The sequence below is a fragment of the Ooceraea biroi genome, chromosome 6 (assembly GCF_003672135.1).
Source record: "Ooceraea biroi isolate clonal line C1 chromosome 6, Obir_v5.4, whole genome shotgun sequence".
Classification (NCBI taxonomy): Eukaryota; Metazoa; Arthropoda; class Insecta; order Hymenoptera; family Formicidae; genus Ooceraea; species Ooceraea biroi.
In genome coordinates this window covers 579189-605481 of record NC_039511.1, presented here as the reverse complement: position 1 = coordinate 605481, position 26293 = coordinate 579189, and the positions used below count along the sequence as shown (strand labels likewise).

General features: G+C 40.0%; 2 protein-coding genes across 9 annotated transcripts in view; one reads left to right on the top strand and one right to left on the bottom strand.

The window, feature by feature from the left end:
- The first annotated feature begins 132 nt into the window (after positions 1 to 132).
- On the top strand, positions 133 to 18675 carry LOC105276513 (rho guanine nucleotide exchange factor 12). 6 transcript variants are annotated; one of them, XM_011334195.3, is made up of 27 exons: positions 133 to 1345; positions 2063 to 2278; positions 2375 to 2424; positions 3106 to 3163; positions 4526 to 4797; positions 5026 to 5247; positions 5616 to 5876; positions 6390 to 6671; positions 6809 to 6898; positions 6984 to 7097; positions 7195 to 7293; positions 7438 to 7530; positions 7653 to 7846; positions 7922 to 8211; positions 8513 to 8692; positions 8874 to 8930; positions 9114 to 9243; positions 9711 to 9792; positions 10188 to 10240; positions 13240 to 13511; positions 13588 to 14925; positions 15047 to 15163; positions 15270 to 15446; positions 15555 to 15775; positions 15856 to 16006; positions 16106 to 16152; positions 16372 to 18675. In XM_011334195.3, the coding sequence occupies exons 2-27, from the start codon at positions 2107 to 2109 to the stop codon at positions 16480 to 16482; spliced, it is 5133 nt and encodes a 1710-aa protein (XP_011332497.1). In that variant the 5' UTR covers positions 133 to 1345; positions 2063 to 2106; the 3' UTR covers positions 16483 to 18675. The 6 variants fall into 6 exon arrangements, with proteins under 6 accessions (XP_011332497.1, XP_011332498.1, XP_011332496.1 ...); XM_011334196.3 differs by having other exon boundaries at positions 6806 to 6898; positions 13252 to 13511; XM_011334194.3 differs by having other exon boundaries at positions 6806 to 6898.
- An 862-nt stretch (positions 18676 to 19537) lies between these two features.
- The window catches only part of LOC105276517 (phosphoribosylformylglycinamidine synthase), a 45888-nt gene continuing 39132 nt past the window's right edge, over positions 19538 to 26293 (bottom strand). The window contains exons 3-11 of one of the 3 annotated variants that reach the window (XM_011334203.3): positions 24845 to 25340; positions 24581 to 24722; positions 24341 to 24491; positions 23371 to 23761; positions 23153 to 23265; positions 22792 to 23036; positions 21938 to 22653; positions 20160 to 21872; positions 19538 to 20077 (exon numbers count right to left, since the gene is read on the bottom strand). In XM_011334203.3, coding sequence (XP_011332505.2) covers positions 19834 to 20077; positions 20160 to 21872; positions 21938 to 22653; positions 22792 to 23036; positions 23153 to 23265; positions 23371 to 23761; positions 24341 to 24491; positions 24581 to 24722; positions 24845 to 25119 — 3990 coding nt within the window. In that variant the 5' untranslated portion in view covers positions 25120 to 25340 and the 3' untranslated portion in view covers positions 19538 to 19833. Of the gene's footprint in view, positions 20078 to 20159; positions 21873 to 21937; positions 22654 to 22791; positions 23037 to 23152; positions 23266 to 23370; positions 23762 to 23925; positions 23954 to 24109; positions 24128 to 24340; positions 24492 to 24580; positions 24723 to 24844; positions 26152 to 26293 lie in introns of those variants that run through there. The other 2 variants (XM_020030738.2, XM_011334204.2) reach the window with 2 other exon arrangements.

Below are 26293 nucleotides of genomic sequence, written 5' to 3'. Positions count from 1 at the left end.
AATACAAAAAAACAATAAATACCAAATCCAATAAAGAACGAGCAACTTCGTTGGATTACTACTGGGGCAACCTCCTTACTTTGCGTATGCGCATCTCGTTTCAGTCAACAAATCGGAAAGGTTGCGCTACTGTATACACAGTGATTATACTGTGACAGTAGCTTGTGCTCCGCTTGTACCAAGATGGCTGTCACTTATTAGTAGCGTATTTTTCTTTGGTTTGACGCGTATTTTGTAAAAAAAGCTGCACTCAGTGCCTTCGCGTAACGGTGTGCATGTGCCGCGCGTTTTCGCGAATCGTGCGTTGTGTTCGACAAGTCGAAATCGCCTTCCTATAATGTTCCACGCTTCAGTGTTTCCTTGATCGGAATGCTCCATGAGCGCGAGAAGCAAAATAATCGCCCGTCACCAGCCATGTTCGTGGAGTGTTCTTTTGTTGTGACAATCGTGATATAACATTTCCGCGCGACGCAGTGCCGCGCTGAAACAATCTCGCGTGCGCATTCGAGCGTCTTGATATTTTCATAAACGTTCATTTCGTCTCGCCTCGTTCCATCTCGCTCTACCTCGTCTTGTCTCGTTTCATCTCGCATCGCCTCACCTCACCTCACCTCACCCCGCTTCGTCTCGTTTCGTCCCGTCTCGTCCAGTCCCGTCCCGTCCCGTCTCGTCCCGTTTCGTCTCACCACGCTTCGCCTCACCCCGTCTCGTCCCTTTTCGTCTCGTCTCGTCTCATCTTATTTCATCTCATCTCTTCTCATTCCATCCCGTTCCGTCCCGTCTCATCTCGTCTCACCTACTCTTGCCTCGTCCGCCTCATCCCGCCTCGTCTCGTCTCGCTTTGTCACCCCTTTACTTCGCCACGCCTCCCCTCCCCTCCTCTCTCCTCGCCACACCTCATCCCTTCTCTTTCCTCTCATCTCTCATTCTATCTTTCCTCACTCCCTCACCTTTCCACGCCTTATCTTCACCTCACTTCATCTTACCTTACCTAACCTGACCTCACCTAACTTGACCTCACCTCATTTTCCCTCGCCTCTCCTAATCTTCGCTCCCTTCTCTTACCTTATCTTACTTTTCTCAACCTCGTCTCAACCTCACTTTACCTCATCTCACCTCATTTCACCTTACTTTACCTCATCTCACTAACCTCATCTTACCTAACCTAACTTATCCTAACCTCACCTTTCCACACACACACACACACACCTTGCCTCACTTCACCTCATCACACTTCAATTCGTTTCGTCTCGCCTCGCCTCGCCTCGCCTCGCCTCGCCTCGCCTCGCCTCGCCTCGCCTCATCGGAGCTTCTGCTTGCTCTCACCAAGTAGATTAAATGAAAGGTAATCATGTATATCATATAAGTCTATTTTGTTTTGAATTTTTCTTAATTATGTATTTATAATAGGTGGATTGGATATGGCTTGTGTGTCTTGTTAATCTTGCTTAACAATTTTAAAGTGATGATAGTTTTTAGTTTTAAACGTGCATATATTTCTCTGTCATTCTCTATCTCTCTTTCTCTCTCTATTCATCATATATAAAAGCGCACGCGCGCGTACACACACACACACACACACACACACACATATTTTCCTCTTATTTAAAAATTTAGATATCGTTTATTATTTTTTACAAAAAAGTGTTTCATGTAATTTTCAGACATTATATTTTTGCATATGCTGATTTTACCTTTATTCTGTAATCTCTATATTTTAGATCTATATTTTTGTATGTTATTATTTTAGAAATATGAATTTATGTGCATGTATGTCGTGTGTGGTGTGTGCACGCACGCGCTTTTATATTGTTCCCAGTTAACATTGTTTCTAGGATTAAAATGTTAATAATTAATTGATGAATAAGTTATTTGAAAATATTGTCAACAGAAAATCTGGTGACAAGGACTGGAAGAGATATTGCATCTATTCTATATCTATTAAAATATTTAATAGATTTGTTTAATCACTTTCAATAACTTAAAATACTTAAAATAATGTCTCATGTGATTGCATTAAAATATTGCTGAAAGTAAAATACAAGAATAAGAATTGTCATAGGTCGGTAGCAACAGAGGTGAGGCGAGGTGGAGCTCAAAGAAGGGATGAATGGAACGACAGCGCTGCGACGCAGCGTCGGGGCTGGTGCAGGCGCCATCAGTGGTGGAGCCATTGAGCCAGCACCGATCGCCACTCTTGTCGTATACAAGGACGATGCTGGATTTGGAATGAAAGTTTCTGGCGACAATCCAGTTTATGTTCAGTCCGTGAAAGAAGGTCCGCAAAACACTATATGTTTCTGTATTAACAATTAATTAATAAACAACTGTACGATGATCGTAGGTGTTCTTACAATAATGATACATTTTATAGGTGGTGCAGCAGCGAGAGCTGGTCTTCATGCAGGTGACAAAATAATTAAGGTGAATAAATGATCTGTTTGTTTAAACTTGATGGAAAGGATAGAAAGCAGCTCGTTAATTATTAGATTTTTATTTATCCTTTTACATGTAACTAAACAATTCCTATGTCTTTTATCTTTATAGGATAATTCTATTTTATACATTTCGAGTATTCGGTGTATAGTTGCATGCAGGCTGTTTTTATCTTTGTGCTATTGATGTCTTCTTTATACTATATTATTATTGTAGTTAATAGCATTTCTAGATATACGTACATCTCTCTAAAGAATCTCTCTAAAGAAATTTCTATTTAAATTTTCCATGATAAAGTCTTCCTTAATCTATTTAATTTGAAAGTAATTCTATCTACTAAAATGTCATACCTTCAGTATTTTCCAAATTTACATGTGATGACAATTAAAGCAATTAAACGAAACTTTGAAGACGTATAATAATACAAGTTTGCTCTTGAAAATATCCTTACAAGTTTTAGATTTTTCTTGATTATTTTCTATATCTAGCAAATATAATTCTAATCTACGTAATGTATCTTTTGTTAATATTATTATTATTATTATTATTATTATTAATACGTTTTCTTCAATTTAGAAATAAAAGAGAAATATGTATATAAATAACACAATAAAATATGTACATATATTTTCCAATAAAATGTTACAATATCGTTTTTCTGTGTTGAAGGTGAATGGTGTCAATGTGATGCAGTCTACACATACCGATGTAGTCCAGCTCATAAAATGTAAGTTTTTTGTCATGCTATTTTTATGAATAATCATTTCTAAGTGACATCTTTCTGCTGCGAAATGTATATGCACATATATTTATCACTTTATAAATCTTTATATGAATAATATTAAATGGTCATGTATCAAATCAACAGTCAGAAAATAGTTTTTGGTAAAATTGCATTGATAAAAGTGCGTGTATCGGTGACATTACGTGCGTGAAAATTCAAATCCGTGCACATTTCATCACGAATCATCCCCAATGATGTAAGCACGTCAGTTTATAGCGGTGACTGTTTCAGTCGTTTACTTCACTCTCGTCTCAACGCACACAGGTGTAATACATAGGCACACACCGCGACACGCACATACACGTGCCTCTACCATGACTTTACCACGGTTACGTTGAGAAATCGCATATCAGTAGTATCGCGGACGGCATGATAGATTCGTATCTCCTCGTAAAATTCTATGTTTATTATTGATAGGTGCCAATCTGTGCTGTCTGTGATAATTATTATTAACATCGTAATGCAGATAATTTTACAGATGTTCGTGTATATATATATTCGTGCGTGCTTATGCCTATATGTGCCTTGTGTGTGAAATGATATGATGAAAGTCAGAGATGAGTCAAGTTTATTTCCTGATAGGTGTATCATCTGTATGATGCTTTTCAATGATGTTACAAGCAATACGTATACAGCAATTTTATTTATTTAGCAATAACTTGCTCATTTATTATTATCATTTATAGTGCATTAAATGTAATACATGTTCGGCCAAGATTCCGTATATACTATTACGTAAATATTACGATATTTCTATTTTTAGATCGATATCGGTAATATCTCCCAAGGGTATACATTTTTGTTTCTTTAAATTTTATCGATCGCCATTGCCGTATATTTTATTAATTACAATCTATCCCATGTTAAATAATAAAATAAAACTTTTAATTTTTTTATAGTTGTGTAATTATAAAATAATAAAATTTGTATTTATATATGCAGGATATTTTATCTAACTTGACCTGAAATATCTTCGTTGCTATTGACGATGTGCGAAAATGTGTAAGGAAGAAACTATTGTATGAAGAATCAAGGTTATTATATGTACATACAGAATGTTAACATCTCGTAAAAGTTGTTCAATTAATTCTTTTTGCTAGCTACAAAGTAATATCAGTGAAATTTATGGCGTAATGTCATACATTAAAATGAAGAAAGAAGGAAAATACATGTAGATCATCTTCAAATCATAAAGAAGATGTCGACATAAATTTAATTTGGAATTAAATATATCTTTAAGGCTACGCGCGCACATTATGTATAACGTATCATAATAAAAAGATAACTAGAAAAATGTTGTTGCAGCATCGACACAGGTGGTACTGACAGTGCAGCAAAAACCTGTGGTAACGAGCGGTGCGACAGCAGTGACAGCGACAGCAACGGGAACAACGGTTTCCGGCTTGCAAGTTGGAGTAGCTGGTGCTACGAGTCAACAACATCAACGTCCGGTCAGTCTGTCAGCAGCTGGAAACATGTCACCCACGCAATCAGCAACATCCCTCCATAGAGCGTCCACCGCACCAGCGGGCGGTGCCCCATGTAACGCTCGAATTACGGGTCCGCAACCAGTCGATGTAAGTAGGAACGCGTGTATCGGTTCTTCATTCTTTAACTTATTTGTAAAGTTCATTGTTTGGCAATTATTAACGTCACTTTATCCTTTACGATTTATCAAATAGTTGCATAATCATCTCGAAAGTAGTGAAAACTATGAAATATCTCGAATTAATTGAAAAATATCTGACGATCCTAGATGGATTTTGCCATCTTATTATCACTTTTCGTGAAATTGTCGTTCGCAGCTCGAGAAGAAACGTCAGTTGGAAACGCAAAGAGTCCACACATTCCAGCTGATGTTGGAGAAAGAACAGAGTTACGTGGACAAGTTACGAAGCGAGTTGGCGAAAGCTGGTACTGGTAGTGGCAATGTTAACGTAACGGCCATACAGACAGAGTTGGCAGGTGCCGAAAGAAGAGTACGCACCTTGCAGGAACAGCTCGCAGCGATTACGACCAACGAACAGGTCGGCATATTTATTTTGCTACGCTTCCCGTTCATCCTCTTGTAACCTTTGTTAAACTTCTTGTTCAACCTACTGCTATCTACATCCGCCCCCAAGATCCATTACTCTATCTACCACCTTATCACAGTGGTGGATGATGTATTAATACAGGGTGATCCGGTATTAGCGAGTAGTAGTACAACCGGAAATTCACCGGAGTTTATGTGAGTCTCCGGTATTGTACCAGCAATAATGGATCATCCAGTGTATCGATCGATCACAGATCGATCGTGAGTGCACTGAAGCTTTCGCTCACTTTTGCTAACCCGTCATTGTGTCTTACAGCTTCGCCTCTTCGATAACCGCAACCTTTTTGTTGTGTCTTACAGCTTTGCTCGTTGGTAACAAATACCTCGTGCTCCTCGGGCTATTATCCACCACCTTCAAATAACGGCAGTGGCGCAGACGTGCCACCCCCACTGCCGTCGCGTAAATCCTTGTCCATGCAAAGTCTCTCTCCGCCGCCTTTGCCTCCCAGACCTCCACCCATCACAAACACACAGAACTCAGCCCAGCTGGAGCTGGACCGACATCTGCTGACTCACTTAACGCCCTCAACCATGGTAGTCAGTCACGGTATACCTAACTCTGTAAGTAGCCTAATTGCTTAATATGGTTACACGTTAATACCTGTTTTATGTCTGTTTTACGCTTGCTGATATATATATTGTATGTATACACGTAATTGTCAGATCAGGGAATCGGAGAATCTAAGAATCTCGGACTCAAGTTTCCTCTTTTATTTACAATTAACTTACGACTTTAATTATCACTGGCAATTAATCTAGTAACACATTGCAATTTTGCAGTTCGAAGTAAAATTAATCGATAGCTAGCACATTTGGGAACGTCACGTAAAAGATTAAAAACGTAGTGTAATTTTAATAAATATACACATATTATACATACGCGCGCGCGCATGTGTGTTCTGTATAATATTTCTTATCGTGCTTTATGTTTAATTTAACCAAAATTGATTCTTGTTAAATAAAGAAAGTAATAGGATATAGCATGCTATTTCTTCTATAGATATGAACATGTGTGTGTGATACATTTATCACATTATATATAACTATGATAATTTATAATGGATTACGTTTCAGTTTTCCCAAGATGCTAACCTAAGCGCTTCGAATGCGCTCAACAAACATCAGCGAACAAAGTCGAGCCCGGAACAGTTGGGAACTGCGGCGATGTCTCCGTCGGAAGCTAGCAGACGTTTAATCGCTTCTGAATCGATGAACGATCTGTCACCTCCGAGACACGTCAGGCACGGTGACATCGATATCAACGAATTGCCGCGTGTTACACCACCGGGGACACCGCCACCACCGTATCCAGCCCCTGTCCTAGGACAAGATATATTCTCGTCCACACCGAACGATGTATCTTATTAATTTCCTTTAATTATTTATAATATATGTGATAAAATCAGATAAATTGTTTGACAAAACTCTTATTGCACTATTTATAATTGTTTCTTTCTCTCTGTGTTTTTTAACTTTTTTTTTTATCGTAGCAGACACTCGGGACTGATACCATTCCTGGATTGCCAGCGTTCCAACAACCAATTATGTCAATGGAGGAAGATGATGTCAGTGATCAAGAAATCGTAAGTTATCGTTCAAGCGTTATTTGCGTGCAAAATGCTTTTTAGGATTTTTCAATATTCATTTGTCATTTATTGCATGCTTCAGGGTCAGTTAGAAGATCACGGACCGTTCCAATCTTTATCTAGGCTGTGGGGACATCATGCGCATCTTGCTGTATTTATTAATTACGTTCTCTCTAATAGTGATCCTTCTAGCTTGGTATGTACGATTTCTTACCATGTGCAGAAAAGTAACTTTTTCGATCGCAAAGAGTCATATAAAATTAAAAAATATAAATGTATATATATTTTTACAGTTATTTTATTTAGTAACGGATTTATACAAGGAGGGAAATGCCAAAGAGATGAGGAAATGGGCATACGAAATTCATTCTAGTTTTCTTGTACCTGGTGCGGTAAGTATCTAATTATATGCATATACCTACATATATTATTATAGATTATAAAAGAATTGATTCTTGCAAAATTTCCAATATTTTACCTCTATGAATATTACTTGATATGCTATTATATTAAGTAGCTGTTTTTTTTGTCTTTAGCCATTACGTCTGCATAATGTAGACGAAAACGTCGCAAACGAGATAGACGATGTCCTCTTAAAGGAGTCCGACAAGGAAGAAATTCTTCGGAAGGTATGTCGAAACATACAAAGTAAAATGGATCGCTATGCTAAGGTTTCTGAGGAATTGAATAATAATAATTCTCTGAAATATGAACGCATTTTTCAACGATTTCTTGTTCCTTTTGCGCACAGATATTTTGGAAAGCACGTAGCAGAGCAAAGGAGGAGTTAAATGAGCAACTGACGCATTTCCAGCAGAAAAGAACTGCAGGATTGGCCACGATTTTTGGCCCGACCGACATGTCGCTCGACGAGAGTATATCCGACAAAGCGCGTGAAACGAAAATCATCGAGACGTACCTTTTGCCGAAGATGGAACCTTATTTGTAAGACTCTTACATTTTAATGATTTTTAACGATTTTAACATGACGTACTACGAAATGCCATTATAAAATTCCAGGGAAGACATAGAAAAGGAACACGTAGACTTGCGGATATTCACGACGGCGGCTGGTTTAGCTACGATACTGATCAAGATCTTTCAATTGCGACCTGTATGGGCCGACCGAGTGCCCACCTTCGTCGCAAAAGACAAGTCCAATATCAAAGCGCGATTACTTACCGGAAAAACGCGTAAAATGACCATCAGGGGGCATCATTTTGTGGCGCATCAATACTTTACAATAACTTACTGTAATCACTGTCAACTTATCATCGGTGGTATCGGTCCTCAAGGATACTTGTGCAGTGGTACGTCAAATCTCTGGCAATATAATAATATATTTGCGAGATGTTGCTCGAAAAGATTGAAATTTCCTTCGCACGTTATCCACCTTAATTAATTATTACAAAGCGTATGTGTAATGATCATTGCAAACTAAACTTGTAGAATAATTAAAACTATGAGGTAGGTTAGATTTTCGATAGATAGATTATACTTTTGACAAACAATTTAGAGAGCTACAGTTTAATTCGACAATATACATACATACATACATACGTGTAATGTGTACGGTGGCTGCATTTGCATTGTTTGCTGATTGATTGGCAGATTGTTCCCTCAGCGTGCATCGGCAGTGTGTCCGCGTAGTAGAAGAAAACTGTCCGGGTCCTTTGATGCGAAAGGAAAGAGCCAACGACAGAATTAGTAAACTGATGGAGCGCATTCGACCAGAGAGAAAACCTCCGTCGTCCCATCATCACCATCATTCGCAAAATCATATATTGCACCGTAAGATTGGCTTTTTACATTTCCACAAGTTTGAAACTTTTCGAAAAATTCGATGTGCACAATTGTGTGTAATTGCTGTTAAAATCGGAAACGAGAATTATGCAATTAAGTTGCAAGTGTAAATTGTAGAAATCGCGCGAGTATTTTTAATCCGTACAAAACTATTGCTTCCGTTTTGCAGTTGACAAACTTAGGAAAAGCGAAGAAGATTCGGGTACACTAACAGACGGAGAAAATGGTGAGCTCGAGTCTTTTATCTTTCGTTTTCTTTAAGTTTTTATAAATTACCTTCTGTGTGATGATACATCCGTTGAAATATTTCATGTATGGTAACGCAATAGAAACCGTATCTAAATATTATAATATAAAGTTGTTGATTGCAAGTTTTGATTTGAAATTCACGTTCTACTTTTGACTCCAGGAGAACAGCGCGCAAGCAGCTTGGCCGGGAACACTCGTAGCAGTTGCGAGAGGTCGCGAATTTCTGGTTTTGCCGGTGACCATGCCGATTGCATGGACAATCCTTCGTCACGAGAAGATATTTCCGAAATGTACGTATCTAGATAGAGATTACATTTATTTCACCTTTATAATTACTTATACTCTCGAAAATCGTAAGGATACATTCATTTACTTTTTATTTTGAATCATATACACGCATATGTTTATGTGTGTGTGTGTATATATATATATAAAAGACTAAATTAATTAAATCAATTAACAAATCCTAGCGAGCTCGTAAATTTCCTGAACGTTGAATTTATGTTTAATTAAATCATTTATCTTTTGAGTTCTCGCACCTTTAGCTCTAGCTTTATTTCCAATTCCTTTAGTTTGTCATGTATGTGAGAAAAATTAGTGCCATCTTAAATCTTTCTTAAATCTTCAGATTTCTATGTTTTTTTTTGTACATCTCAAAAAACTGTTAGCATATAATAGTAAATATTTATTGCTTCATGCGCCCGGTTTGCTTGCGCCGTGAACATTAATTTACGCTTTATTAATTATAATTACTTAGGGTCCAGCAAAATATTTCCAGTAAGCCAAAGACGTCAAACATCAACAGGTCTGAAAGTTACAAGGAGCGGATACATCATAAGGTAACTAAACCAACATTAATTATTTATGAATATCCAGTTCCTCTTGTATATTACATGTGAATACATTGTACGTGAATACGTGTCATCACATAATCAAAGAGAACATCATTATGCACTTTTGTTATCCATTATCATCTGCCAAATCATGTGAGAAACGCAGTCTTCTCCAATTATACGTTTATGCAGAAACAAATCAATCTATGATAAAAATACACACGTAATGTAGAGGTTTTTTCCGTATTGCGATGATTGAATCATGAGACATCTCTGGAAAGATCCTGCATCCAAACAGCGTTGCCGCTAATTGTTTTTTACCAGCAAAAGAATTTAACGCTAGCATAGTTGTGGCTTAAACTAGTTAAATATAATTTACAGTTGAATTCTTTAAATTGCAGCGGCAATTGAGAGAAAAGAGGAAAACCAGCGATCCAAATCTCTCCAAAACAAAGTGAGTACTTTTGCCATAATATAAGCTTAATTTATAATAATGTCACTTAACATAAACGCGAAAATATTAATTCATTTCTCGATTCGCACATATAATTAAATAAGAAACTTGAGATATCATCTTCGTGATATGGTGTGATAAACTTGTTCGATGCGTATCAGAGAGTACATTTGCTCACTCACATATCGATAGAAACAACACGCTATACACGTTTGACTATTACTATGAAAGATGAAGTAAGCAAATCAGGCTTAAATCAGTTTAACTCGCCGAAGTTGTTGAAACCGCCACGAAACGCAGCTCCGTGAATTTTTGGCAGCGTTCCTCTTTTTCGTCTCACCTCTCCATCGCTTTTCCATGACGAGTATGTGAGCGAAGGCGCAGACTCAGCTCGTGCCTCGTTTCTTGTCGTGCAAAACTGTGTATACGGAGTCTTGGTTCGGAAGGCCTTCAGTATGACGTTAAACGTTCAATTCCGCGGATAGCTATTGCGTCGCTTCGGCGGCACGAAACACCTACGCTTTCGGGGCGCTCTCGAAATTGCCGCTTTCCGTTTGGCCTCGCCGAAAACTAAAATGCGCGCTTTCGCCTCATTTTCGATTGGTTTAGTTCTGTTAACGTTAACGTTCTTGTGTTCTCATCCGCTTTTCGGTTATTTTCGATAATTATATTATAGTAGGCACTATGTTGAATTAATTCTTACTTTCTCAACAAGATTACAAGTTTTAATGAGAGATATATGAGTGGATATGTGAGTTAATGTGAGTGGACTTTGATTGTCTCCGGAAAGTTAGTTTGACAATAATTACATTACACGAAAACATTGATCAGCATCAAAATCTTTGACTATCAATCATTGTCAAAGTTGAGAGCAGTTAGTGAAATGCTGCTGCAACCAACTTAGTGTAATGTTTCTCATTTTCACGTCAGGTCATCTAAGGGAATGATTTAAGAAACGCACGACCGTCTACGTTAAATTCAAGATACACTACCATTGCTTCTTGAATAATTCATCATCGACGTAGAAAGATTATCGACACATATACATTGTCTAATTTTATAAGGGCCGCAAGAAAAAAACCTATATTGTGTGTGGTTATTTATATGACAGTCAAACGACTCGCGGTAGTATATTCGTAATAGTATTCGTAGCCGCAACTTGGGCGGTGCAACACGAACGAATTTGTTATGCTCGCCGAATGACTTTCTGCCTTCGCAAACATCTCAAAAGCTCATTTTTATAATGTAAAAAGGAAGAAGAAAAGATTAGGGGGGGGAACAAAGGGAATGCAACGCATACATAGAGGAAAACAAGTGTCGGTTTAAGACCTATCGCGATAAACAAAAAGTTCATTCATTATATTCGAGTAATCAAATTGCGTAAATGAATATATCGCTCGTTGGAACATCACCAAAGTGTGACGGTGAGGATGACAGAATTGGCAATATACGCTGCATGAAACGGATATGAATCGACACCTTTCATCACACTCACACGTACACAGAAAATATTTTTGCTAACGATAAATGTACATTGCACCATGTGAGATGCAGGTAGAGCAATATTTTATATATATATATATATATATTTGGCATAACATAAATAACGGTTTTGGTGACGGTTACGACGGCATTACGTTATACGTTACGCATAGTGTGCATCAGCCTTAAATAAGTGTGCACGCTGGTAAACGGAGTGATGTCAGAGCACGGATATGTCTTCGCTTTTATTTCCAAAGCGATCGATACCTTGGAATCAATACGATTGTACGGGGTATCCCTCACTAACATGATGCGTCCTCTGAACTGTGGACTGTTTGGCTAATTTTGAGTCTACGTTTTTTCACTAAGGAAGATTTCAACATTGAATTTCGAGTTATCGAAGTAGAAGATTGCTCGCAAATGCTCCGTGTGTATTTTACGTTTCTTTTAAAGGTCTATCTTTATCGGGAGCTCAAACGGTTTGGCGTTTGGGTTGAAATGCCAATGCACTGCTACATGGTCTTCGATATTAGACCAGCGACCTCCAAGATCTCGTTACTTCACTGTTATGTTACGTCATGTTTGTGTTATATTAATAATTTAATAAATTGTTTTGTTTCTCCTTATGGCTCTCTTTGTATAACAGCTAATTGCTTTTTACGTAGAGCAAGTGAAGAAAGGAAACATGATAATCAAAGAGCGCTAATCGAGTAAATAAAATTTCTTTCGATATAAATGTCATCTGTCAACGCGACCATTGATTTATTTCGTAACGCGAATACACGTGATGTTTGCTGAAGTCGAAGTAAGATACAAATCGAGAAGAAGCTGAGAGGATACACGTGTTGAAAGTGCAGATGCGCGCGTTTCTTCTTGTCGCGTGAAACGGCGCCGAAGCCTTCGAAGGTCTAAAAGGGGACAGATCGTGATAGAAATGAGGCAGCGCGGTTCGGAACGCGTTCGCCCTCGACCCGTTTCTCACGGTAGCGAGAGCTCGAATGATCCGCCGATGTCGACCTCACGTACGGATCAATCAGTCGACGCTACCTCAAAAACGTACTCGGACACCGACGAAAACATCACCGATCTTCCTACATCGAGCGACGACGTCGTCGACGCCGTCGATGCACGCGACGCTATCGCCGCGCGCGATTACCTGCGTCGTCTCAATGAGCGGCGTACGAGATCCGAAAGGTATATCTTTCATACCGTTTTATCGCAGAATAAGGTTTTTATTCTTACAGTGATATCGCGATTATCGCGGGGTGGCTGTCGTATGTTCGACGTGAGAGCAGCGAGCAACGTGGCGATACAACTATTAATAACACGTTACACGAGAACTTGAAGTTATATTTACCGAATATACCATATCCCGAATATATTTCGTTCGTAAAGGCGATATGATACCGCGTGAAATTCGCAGAACGTCAGCAATATCAGCGGCGATAGGAGAAAACGATAGATATCGCAGTTAGTAAAAGTAGCAAAATGCACACATTGCTAACGATTGACCGTAGAGTCGGTTCCAGCGATTGCGAGCACACCGGCACGTTCCCCGGAAACTCGGCTGGCAGCTCGTCGAACAGCAGCTTGTCGACGAGGAGTCTGGACAGTCCCAGTACCAGCCTGGAGCAAGTGCACCCTACCACATCGGCGGCGAACACGTCAACTTCGTGGGACAGCGACGTCGATGTCGAGGCTGATCCGCCAGATTGGAGCCAGGCTGTTGCCGAGGATGTTCTCGCGCAACTCAGCAATTCCGAGAAGAAAAGACAGGAGGTTATTAACGGTGAGTGATTTTCACCTCTGGACAGCAGCCGTTAAAACTCGCGAGCTCTCTCCTATTAGAGAATCTTCTCTTTCAGAGCTGTTTCACACCGAGCGTTCCCATGTCCGCGCGTTGAAAGTGCTTTCGCATGTCTTCCACAAGCCCCTGCTGGAGTCCCAAGTATTGCCGTTAGATCAGATTCAGCTACTCTTCTCGAATCTCGACGAGATGCTGATGATCCATTCTCGCTTCAATCAATCGATGAAACGTAAGAAGAAAGAGAACCCGTGCGTGACCGGTGTAGGCGAGCTTCTGCTAGAGATGTTCGACGGCGAGGCTGGCGAGTCGTTCGAAAAGGCCGCCTCGATCTATTGCGCTAAGCAACAAGTTGCCCTGGACGCTCTGCGCGATCGCCGACGCAAAGATTCCAAGCTGAACGCGTTTCTCAACGAGATTGAAGCGAATCCGCTGTGTCGCCGACTTCAATTGAAGGATCACATTCTCACTGGCATGTTACGACTGACCAAGTATCCGTTGCTCTTCGAGAACCTCGCCAAGTACACTCCAGACAGTAACGAGAAGGAGAAGGCGGCCGTGTTGCGTAGCCTCGATCGCAGTAAAGAGATTCTGAGTCGCGTGAACCAGGCGGTGAGGGAGGCCGAGGATCACCAGCGACTCGTAGAGATTCAACGAACGATCGATCGATCGGCCTTCGACAAATTGGATCACCCGACAGTTCAGGAGTTCAAGAACCTCGACATCACGAAGCGCAAACTCATTTATGAGGGACCGTTGCAGTGGCGGCGCGCCGAGCCGAATCGATCGATGCCGAACCGTTCGGTGCCGAAACCGGTGGATCTGCATGTGGTACTGCTCGACGACATAATCTTTTTCTTGCATCGGCAGGATGACAAATACCTGCTCAAGTTCATTAACACGGCCAATCAACAGGCGGGCAATTCCGTGCTGAGTCCGATCGTTAAATTGTCGACCGTTCTGGTGCGCCACAACGCCGCCGAAAAAGATTCCCTCTATCTAGTCAATACTTCGCAGAACGGCGCGCAGATGTACAATCTAGTGGCGCCGTCCTCCGCGGAGCGCAAACTTTGGTGTAAGCACATCTCTGAGGCTGTAGATGCTTATAAGGCGCGCGATCGTCAGGGCAGGAGGCCGACGCCACCCACCACGCTCCCAGAAGAGCCGACGCATGCGATGGAAGAAGCGTCGCCCTCCGGAACGGAAGACAGTACGACAACAGCCATTGAGAAGGAACAATCGCAGGACAGAGATTCGAGAGAGGTTGGACAGAGTAGTACCGCAGGTACGCAGGAGCGTAGCGAGGAGACGCCGGATACCGCGGAAACTCCCACGATCGAACAAACGCAACAACAATGCCCGCGAGTACAACAGCAATCGACTGAGTCGCCAGCGACAGGTATCGTATCATGTATTATATCGCATCGTGTGTTATTCAGAGGGAGGAGGATGTGCTACAAAATGTGCTTGTCTGTAAAGAGTTGTAAAATAACATACTTGTTTTTCACGATATTTTTCAGGCGTGACAGAGCCGCTACGCATGGTCACGTGTACTCAGTTTTCATTAATAGATCCTTTGGAAGTTCATGTGGAGGTACCACCAGTGCATGTCGCGGAGCCAGTTCTTACACCAATAGGTGCAGCTTTTCTCCTTTTCTCTCAATGATATTTATTCGAATTTATTCGAGTATACTCGAAATTGATCTTTCGCTCTGTCTAGCATGAATATCTGCAATTTTTCAGAATGCTTGAGGCGTAAGGACGAAATAATCAAGCAGGCTCTGCTGGAGAAGCAGTTATTGGTAGCGGACATATTAAATATCCCTAAAGAAGATTTTGAGCACGTGGCGGACATTGCATCTGAACCGTCCGCTGTGGACAAGGAACCTGCTGAACTGATACTTGCTGCCATTAATCAAAGTATTGAACATTCGAAAGAGCAACTTTTTCTGTTTCGTTATGTCTAATAATTTGCTATAAATTTATCTTTGATAAGCGTGTGCACTCACGATTTACTCTTGTGTGCAGCGGATCAGCTAGTAGGGATGTTGAACTCTGCCTTGAACGTAAGCGAAACGGAGACGGTGCTCGCATCGCGTGGGGCATCAGCATTAGCATCACCCGCGTGCGAAGCCACCGGTTGCCCCTCACTACGAAACCATTCACATCCTCAGCAATCGGTCATGGGAGTGATGCAACCGATTTGTCATTATCTTACGTCGCAGCTCTCGCAACTTTCACAACTTCTGGTAAATGTCATTCACCATGCAAAATTCCTACTACTTTCTTTCTTGTTCTTTTACTTTTGACCCTCGTTGTTAAATTCTAGGAAATTATAAAGGAGAGGGAAGAGGAACGAGAGAAGCTGCGGAAGGAATTACGAAGAAGTAGAGAACGCATACACGCGCTTGACGTCGACGTACAACGTCGAGAATTCTCAGAAGTGACCACTGCGACAACTCACACGCAAACGGCACTAGGTTGGTAATTGTTGCAATTTTTCTCAACATGCGTCCAAAAGATAAAGACACGTGAACGTGGAGATGTAAACTTACTTAAACGTGTTGTTGTCGTTACAGATGATATTGTACATCAAGACAGCTACACCGATGACCTCACACGAGAAGTAAGAAAAATTTTCTAATTTTTATTAGGTCTGCCAAGTATAGTAAAGATTTTCTAATTTTCTCAATGAATTATGAAACATTGAAGAAAAATTGTGTGTCGTATATACAAGCATCAATGTGAAATGCTTCGAAAGAAGAAAGAAATTTTCATAACTTGTGCTTTCAAGTATATCATTTCAAGTGCAATGCTCTTATTATAACATTTTGTATATCGGCAGGAGTTTGTCGATGCACATGGGGAAGCAACTGCGAATACGGAAAATACTGCGGACGTGGAAAATCTTGAGCTTAAGACGGAAACCGAAGTGATGGGCGATAGTGTCGGCTGAGACGACTGAAAAAACGTTCCATCGATCATATCTCATTCTCGGTCTGGTGCATTTCACGAGCGGTGCTAGAACGTTCTCGCATACGGGGAGAAATCAAAATTATTTGTAAAAAAAACTACAGTAACAGCGACACGTATTGCGTTAAAGGCAATGGCGAGAGAAACTCTTTTGTCGCAAATATGGTAATACTAGATACGTACAGGAGAGGAGAAGCTGAAGCTTATTAGCCGCTTCGTTTATTTTGGAAAATTTTTTAATATGAACGTACGTTATACACATTACTCCAATACATTTTTTAATTAGTGAACATTGACCGCGTTGTTAATAAAATGCAATATTTGTTAACGAGTCTTCCCTGTGTCGAGATCATCTCTTCTCGAGTTTTTCATAAATTTCTACTCCAGCCTAATCAGCTGATAGTTTTTGCCTCCCTCCTGTATTTACCAAAAAAATATAGATCGGTGATTATGTGTTGTCTTTGCCAAAGATTTTATGTAAATGGATTTACATAACTTGCACTAATCTCGCAAAAACATAATCTTTTCGTGCATCATCATGTTGTTATTTCGCGAACCGAGTCCTATAGATTAATCAATGCCATGACTATATTTATTATAGTCATATGACAAGTCCGGTTTACATACAAAGAGGAGCTAAATTTATTTGCAAGAAAGAAACCTGTAGAAAATATGCACTTTTACTGTAACCATTATTGATTAGGATAATTGTTAATTTTTTCAAATTTTTTGTGCATGTACCGACCTTACAGCGTATAAACACACCTGGGCTCTAATTATTATATGAAAAACGGTAAAATGATGAAACGGAGAAATTATGATAGCTGACATTTGTAATCTTCTATGCCGGAAATGAGAAACGAAAATCCCCATGCGAGATTTTCAAGAGAAACAACGGAGAATGTATGTACGTTTTCTCGCACCTATTTATAAAATCGCGCATTAGAAAACTACCGTTTCCGAGTAATGATAAGATATATTTCTACGTTTCATACGGATTTTGTACGACAAGTTTTTCAAGTCGACGAAAAAGAGATATCTCAAAACAGCTTGCTATATAACTTGTTACGTGTGATCCATCAAAAGGATCTGTCGATCAAAGTTTCGCACAATTTACGACTTCCAAAACTCAAGGACTTGGTTCAATGAGCATTCGAAATATTTGAGAATTATTCCAACATCCGAGGTTCTATGGATTCTAGATTACTCTTTCTCTGAAAATTTAGAAAATCGATCATCCAAGGGACATGGGAATCCTCCAGGATGTAAGAATCCAAGAATCTAAGGATAGCAATATATACAATTTTGTATGACGTAGACGGTAGTTTATGTACTTAAAATAAATTTCCTATGAATAAATATAGAACACTCGTGAATTCATACAGGATGTCTTGAAGTCTGTGTATCGCTAATCTGTTTTTATTCGATTTATTTATTTCTCATAATTTCTTACAAATATTTTTCTCGTCAAGATCTATTTAGTAAGAGAAAGGGAGAGAGAGAGAGAGAGAGAGAGAGTATGTGTACAGTAGTTCTCTTTTTCGAGTTAAAAATGAAAAATTCTGTGACTTTTTAAAGTCACTGAAGGACAAGTAGTTTTACGCTCAATGTATGAGTAATTGCAAATTCTGGAAAGAAACTGATTAAACAGATTTCAGTAACTATGAAAAATTAAATTTACCACTTTGCAAGTGTCTCAGCAATTTGGTTCAAGTATATAGAGTATTTACGTACGTATCTTGGGCATTTTCTCTGTACGAATAAACTTGAAGCTACGATATAAGAATTCAACGAATATTGTTTTTCTGTATCGTCGCATTTATTTACGTGAATTAGTCAGAATCACGTCGTGTGCGTATTATTGTTCGTTTCGAAAAACTTTCGATTACTCTAAACATATAAAATATATCATGTGCTTCATGAAAAATTAAGGCAATTGTATCAACAACCAGCCATTTATACAAATCTGAATTGTAAGAATCGTGCTTCCTTACGTTTACAACTTCCCCGCTTTTAATATTATAATCCAGTATAATTGAATTAAGTGCGGCTGAATTTGCGAATAGCACTATATATACGCGCGAGTGAATATATCGAACGAAATATTAAACGAGAACTATCATTATAATCAGCAGGTTGACGAGAGACTTGCGAATAAAAATCGAATTTGTTGGCGTGACATGCTTAGCAAATTATTCTTCTTTATTGTCACTTTTTTTCATTTTCTTGTTATGTAAATTGGGCGATTACATATAAAGGACTCGTCTGCTTACATAAAATCTTTGCTATTATGGATCAATTGTTCAATGGTGAATACATGAAAATTATTGCACAAATGCTATTGTGCATGTATAAAATATTTAATAACACTAGTTGATATCATTTTATTATTATTTTATTATTATATTATTATTATTATTATCATTATAATATTATTATTTTATTATTATTATTATATTAAAGCAATTATTAAATTGTGTAATTTCTTGTACTTGTCTATCTTTTTAGTACTGTTTAGCCATATGGAATCTATTTCGGAAAACTACTGTTGTATTAAAGAAAGCGGAAACACTACCAAGTATGAAGAAATGTTTAACTCTTCTGACATTTATAACACTTTATATGTTATATATATAATAATTATATATTTATAAACAATTAAAATAAATACTATAACGTAAGTGAGTATTTTCTACAAAGTATATTTCATATTTTATATCGGAATGTAAGAAGAAATGTAATACAAGATTCTAAAAGATTTATTTCTTCTTTACTTGACACACACTCACGCTCACACAGAAATATATATGCATAAGTGGTATGCGAACAGTGGAGACTCGTAGCAGAATTTCTTGAAACTATCTTTTGTTTTGAAACTTGAGTTATCGACAGTATAAAATGGTTCCCAATAACTGTCAGATGACGCCATGAACTCTAAATTCGCGCGTTCAGATTCAAAAATTGATTCTGAAAATTTTTGCTAAGAGTCTCCACTATTCTTAAATGAAAAATGAGAGTACAGTATATATAACACAATGACAAGCGACCTGTTATATTTTAGGGCAATGTGATTTAACAGTGAATCAAACAAGTTTTATTTCAAAAATTTCTGGGCGTATATCGTATCAACATCTAGTACAATCGCGGAAATTGCACTCTGAATAATGATTAGAAGAAAAAAAAATACAAAAGGCAATAAGATTTACTACATCCTTTTCAATAGAAAATAATCTAAATAAGAGATTAAAATATTATAAATCTTTTGTGTGTGTGAGTGTGTTGTGTAATACAATCCTTTATAAATGAAACATATACATTGTTGAATTCGGTAAGTTTATTCTTGCTTGCGCTCTTGGCACCAAGTATATGCATTGTCAAACAATCGCTGCCATGGTGAAGTTTGAATATTCCACTGTGCTGGTGTCCAAGGCCACTGCCACATTTGTGTGCATCTTTCCGGATGCGGCATCATCGCCAAGTGTCGACCGTTTTTCGAACAAACACCGGCGATACCACTTACACTGCCGTTCGGATTCATTGGATACTGCTCCGTTGGATTGCCATAATCATCTGTGAATCTGTGACACGAATGACGTGAAATTAATACAGACAGTAAAATATTCAGGTAATTTTCTACGTAAAACATATGAGAAAACGTACCTGATTGGTAAGCAATTATTTCTCCTGAGAGTTTCCAGAACCTCGTCGTGGAAAGTGAACCTGCCCTCGCCGTGAGCCACCCATACACCTAGCACGCTACCCTCCATTCCTCGTAGCATAATTGACGGCGATTTTTCGATCTTTACAGTGCTCCATCTACACTCGAATCTCTCCGAGATATTGTGGTCCAAGTGAATCCCTGGTCCGCTCTCGACGTTCTCGTCTCCTACCCAGCCTAGCAGACTCATCAGTTGACAGCCGTTGCAAACACCCAAGCTAAAAGTATCCTCCCGAGCAACGAATTGCTGCAACTGCTTGCGCAAGGACGGATGAAAGAGGAAGCTGGCCGCCCATCCCTTAGCAGAGCCGCAGACGTCCGCGTAGCTGAATCCACCGGGGAAGATAACGCCTCTAAACATCTCCAGAGTAATATGGTTTTCCAGTAAGTCTTGCATCGTAACATCCCAGACATCAAAGCCGGCTTCGAGTAGAGAAGAGGCCATCTCTCTGTCTCCATTGATACCCTCCTCTCTTATCACGGCGACTTTGACGCGTCCCTGCAGATCTTTTGGTATCGAGGGTCTAGCGGGATCGAAACTTAAACGATAGGCGGGTACGGTTCGTTCCCGAAGGTTGGAAAACTCCTCCATAGCGCACGTAACATTCATCTGATGACGTTCCAGTTGATAGCTGGTCTCTTCCCAAATATTCATTGAATCTATTACCTTGGTGCTCAGTACGAGCTCGTCGTGCACCTTGACAATGACTTCCGAGTTCATTCCAAGACCTATCGATTTACCGATCGCGTACACAGGAGCCTTGAAATGCTGGAACACTCGTATCGCTTCATCGCGGTATTCCTCATCGACCTCCAGTACCCAGCCGACTTCTTCGGAAAACAACACATCGACGGCAGACGCAAGTCTGTGAGTTACGTTGACGTTTATCCCGGACATGCCGGCGAAGCACATCTCTAGAAGACACGTGATCAGCCCGCCATCGCTCACATCGTGGCCAGCAAGGACCATCTTATTGGCAATCAGCTGTTGCGTAGCATCAAATGCGCAACTGAGGATTTGCGCGTCTTCGACGTCCGGTACGTCGTCTCTCTCGCCCAGTTGATTGTAAACCTGAGACAATGCTGTTCCACCGAGCCGGCTCTTCCCGCAGGATAGATCGACGAACAACAGGCAACCTTGCCGTCCCATGGTGGGTGCTTTGAGGTCTGGCGTGATCACTCGGCGAATGTCGGGACATGGCGCGTAGCAGGATATGACGAGAGTACCGGGTGCCTTGACGACGTCCTTGTCAATACGCGCGGCCATGCTGAGGGAGTCCTTGCCACCATCGACTGCGATTCCGAGTTCTTTCATCAGCGTGCACATTGCCGAGCAAGCTTCATAGAGCGCTGCACCCTCGCCTGGAAGTTTTGCTGGCCACATCCAATTACCGCTGCATTTGACATCCCGTAAGCTGGAGATTCTCGCGAACACCAAATTACTGAGGGCTTCGGCTACAGTCATACGCGCGCCCGCCGCATCGTTCACCAGTCCCTTGATCGGTTGTTCGCCGATAGAAGTTGCGATGCCCTCCACAGAAAAATGCGAAATGCCCGTCACGGCGACATCCGCTAGAGGAGTATGCAGTGGACCAACGCACTGCTGCTGAGCCACCAAACCCGTGACGCAACGGTCCACTTTGTTCGTGAGGTACCTGTACGTATCATATTGTTAATCAGTGTATCGGACTTTGTTGTTATTATTATTACAATCAAATACCGTTTGCTAGCCACCGAAGGTAATCGAAGAACTCTATCCAAAGCACCAAGCACTGTTAATCCATAGGGTAGCTTCAACGGAAACCTCTGCGGCGCCACCTTATCCATATTGAAGATTTTACGAGGCATTTTCCCAAGAATAACTTCCAACTCGAGATTCACCGGATGCTTGTTCCTGTCTAGGTTTTCATCCTCGTTATCAAGATACTTTGAAATGTCGCAGTTCTCCTCCTCGGAAACGATGATCTTTCCATTGCCGGTGACAGTACCAACGAAGTCGATCGGACATTTCTCGCGCGCAGCTATACTCCTGAGCAAATCGCCGTCTTCTGATCTACACAAGATTGCATCACTTTCCTGGTACTCCGCTCCCCAGAGCTCCAATGTGCTAATACTGGGATCACCGAGGTCGAAGCTCTTCGTGAAGATCACGGCACCAGCGGGCTCTACCAATTCCTTGAGAACGTTACCGTTACCACCGGCACCCTGATCGTGAATGCTAAGAATAGGATTATCGTCGCCCATTTCCGTGCACGCGCGTATCACGCGGTTCAATTTTTGCTCCATCTCGGCATCGCCACGTTGCACAGCGCCGAAATCCAGCTCCGAACTGTTATCACCCTGGACCTCCACGGAGCTCGCTGAACCGCCACCCACGCCAATTCGATAGACCGGTCCACCGATCTTGACCACGCTCATACCTCGTGCCGCTGGAATCTGAAGGAAAATCTGTCGCTGTTGTACAAGAAACAACTCTTCTACTCTAAATTACAATCGACGAAACGACCGATGAAGAAACTGAGTAAAGAACACGAGCTCTTATTCGTGTTATTTGGGCAAACTGTCGAATCTTACCTTATTAGCCAGATTCGCATCCATAGTTCCTAATCCTCCACTAAACATTATGGGCTTGATCCATTCTCGTCTAACTCCGGAATTATCAATTGCCCCGTAAGAACGCGCGAAGCCAGACACGACGGGTTCCCCAAATTTGTTCCCGTAATCGGAAGCACCATTGCTCGCTTCGATTATTATTTCCAACGGCAATGCCATATTGTTGGGATAAACCGCATCCTTCTCCTCCCATGGCAAATCATAGCCTGTGAAAAATGAACCGAATCAATACAGAAGCCATAAGAGTTCAACGTTAACGCTACGAATTGTGAATTGATATGCAATGTATTGATTCGATAAGAGGAAAAAGTTGTCAGTGCACCTGGAATATGAAGATTCCCGACGCTGTAACCCGCGGTGCCCGCTATGTAGTTTCCTCCTCTGCCGATTCCTTGAATGTCTCTTAGTCGACCTCCGGTACCAGTCGTCGCGCCACTGTTGCAACATTATAACGTGTTTCAACAATGTTGAGAAGAGCCCAAGTTTACAAAATATCAAATATCAAGTGTGGTTACGTCATTATTATTGCTGTATTATTACCTAAATGGTGCCACGCCGGTTGGAAAGTTATGCGTTTCCGCCGTAAAGATAAGGTGCTGCCTGACGTTTTCTTGATGGAAATTACTGCATTTATAAGATTTCGTGGGACGCAGGACGGGAACGTGAAACCCTTCGATCGCGCTGCTGTTATCGCTGAATTTAATCACGTTGTTTGGATTCGAGTAATTCTGCGTGTCTACGACCATATCGATTAAGGATCGTTCTTGCTCCTTGCCGTCCAAAACGATGCGCCCCTTAAAAAACCAATGACGACTGTGTTCACTGTTGGATTGAGCAAGGTCAAAACATTCCACGCTGGTCGGATTTCGCTTCAACTTTCGCAAAAATAATTCCGTATAGAAATCTAGATCCCAATCGTCGAACGCCAAACCTATAAAGATTAAATCATGCAATGAAAGTTGTAGCAATGGTGTACGACGATGTCGAAAACACTGAAAGATCTACAATGCGTGTATGCAACAAGCGGATTATGCAACATTATGTGGAAACTTCAATCTATTAATGACAGAAATGTGTGAAGGCCAACTAACTTACTCTCATTGCATACAGAGCCGTTTCCAGCCTGAAGCCATTTGAAGTAAACAAGAAGGTTGATAAGAAATCGTTTGACTAAACGTAACGAATGATTATCAAGAATATTACAAGCTAGGGAAAATGTATCGTGCTCTCTGTGTTAACACTTGACAAACGAGGTAAATACAAACTTAATAAATTTTACCATTTTACCACTATTGTTGTCTGATTTACAGTAATCTTCTCAACACTTCCCAGAAGTAAATTTGATATTAATACATATGTGCAATTAATGAATTTTTCAATTTTCCTTCTGTTTACGATAATGATATACAAATTATTAAGTTCTTTTCTTAGAAACTCTATCCTCATACTTATATATTCGAATAATCGACAGAAGCCTAGCTTTCCAAACTGTAATTTGCTAGATACTCACCCAATTTTAAATTGACTTCTTCCAAAGCTTTTCTCCCTTTTCCAATTATGTCAACTTCAAACCATTTCTCTGGCCTGAAGCCATGATCGAATGTTTCAATGTGTTTTACGTATCTAGATTCTGTCATTCTATCCCCCAATACATCTACGATCTACAAAAAAAATGCCATATCTTTAAAACAAAGTTACATAGACATGTTATTTCCAACTAACTCAAATGGTATACAAGGAATATACTTACAGCATTCTCTACTTGTTTGTTGAGGGTTCTATTATGCTTGATGCGATATCTGATAGCTACTTCTATTCTCGTTACCTTGTCCAAATTGACAGATTTGCATATAGAAACTGCATTGGTAGAAAACGCTGTCGAGAAATTCAATCTGCAATAACAATGCAAAACCATGTCACGCTTCATAATGTATGAGTATGAATGTACGAATGTAAAAATGTTAGGTTGGAATGGGAAATGTCTAACGCAATTGACAAATAAAAATCTTTTTACCGGGGTCCTATTTCAATGACAACAGCACCGTCTTCATTTTCATTAAAGACACTGCCACTTTGCAAGCATTTTTCTTTTCTTTCCAACGGAGGTGTCAAGATCCATTTTAATATTTTAATTTCTTCCTCCAAGAGCGGATCAGTCGTTTCGATGTAATAACACAACTCAGTTTCAAGATCGGTCACCGAGGCTTCAATTTGCGACACTTTCTGTAGTTTGCTCTTAAGCTGACCAGCCTTCAGTCCAGGAGTCTTGTAAAACTTGAGGATACCCATTTTCAATCATCTACCAGAGAGAACGGTCGCGGTGTCGACGGAACGGATGACGGACACGCGGAGACTGAGATTAAAACCGTCGAGCCATGCTAATGGACATTAGTCGTCATTACTATCACCGGGCGATAAAAGAAACGATATTCTGCCGATTTGCCAACTTGAGATTCTCGCTATGAAGCCGTGCATATTCCATTCTGGAATCTCATCAAAACCGAGAACAACTAAACAGAAAGAAAATCAATCAATAAGGGCTTAATATCAAGAAAACTTGCAAAGTTGGAACAAACGTTCTCGTTCTTTATCCTCATGTGAAAATTTTATTTTTCACAAAAACTTTCAATCTTTTTAAACGGAGGAAACTGCCTGCTATAACACGCTAAATAATAATAGCCTAACATAGTAAAAAGCAATAGATAAAAATATAAAGTCGAAATTCTCCTAGCAGGTGCCTCTAAATTGTAAAATATAAAAAATTGTACGTTTCTCCTTTTGATTGGATTAACCTTGAAAAGACAAACGGAATAAGGGGAAGAAGAAGGGGAAGAACTGCATACACTTTACTATATATTTCAAACTCTTATAATTATTTGCAAAATCCAAGAAATATTAAGATGCACCGGATGGCGGAAAGGTCATTAAGTGCTATCGTTTGTTTGTCGCCTTGTGACGCTCGAAAAATAGTTTTACGCAATATCAGTGGTGTAATCGCTACGTCGACGTTGAAAACTTGATATCAGATCATCGCGTGGGTCATCTCGTGAAGAAACTTCAATTACTACACTCTTACCCAATTAGCAAATTGTTAAATATATATTTATATATTTATTTAGAGTAGAGTAGAGTACTCTACCACTTTTCAGACATCGTTTTATTCTGAAACAATTACAATTTTTATTCGAGTAATTTTTCTCCACCTGCCATTGAGGATACAATACAGGATAAATGGTGAAAAGTTTTCTGAGAGAATGAGAGAAGAGAAAATTTTTCAACAATAATCGCGATCATGTACAGAAAAGAGAATAAAAGAGAGAAATGTTTTTCTACATTTAAATATATATGCGCGCACGATGCCGGGAAATCTCGTGGTCATGTGAAATTATGTGTCATCGCCGCTGTTGAAAATTGTGTCTGAAAATAAAAACTGAAAAAAAAACTGAGCTGAGAGAGTCGTCCT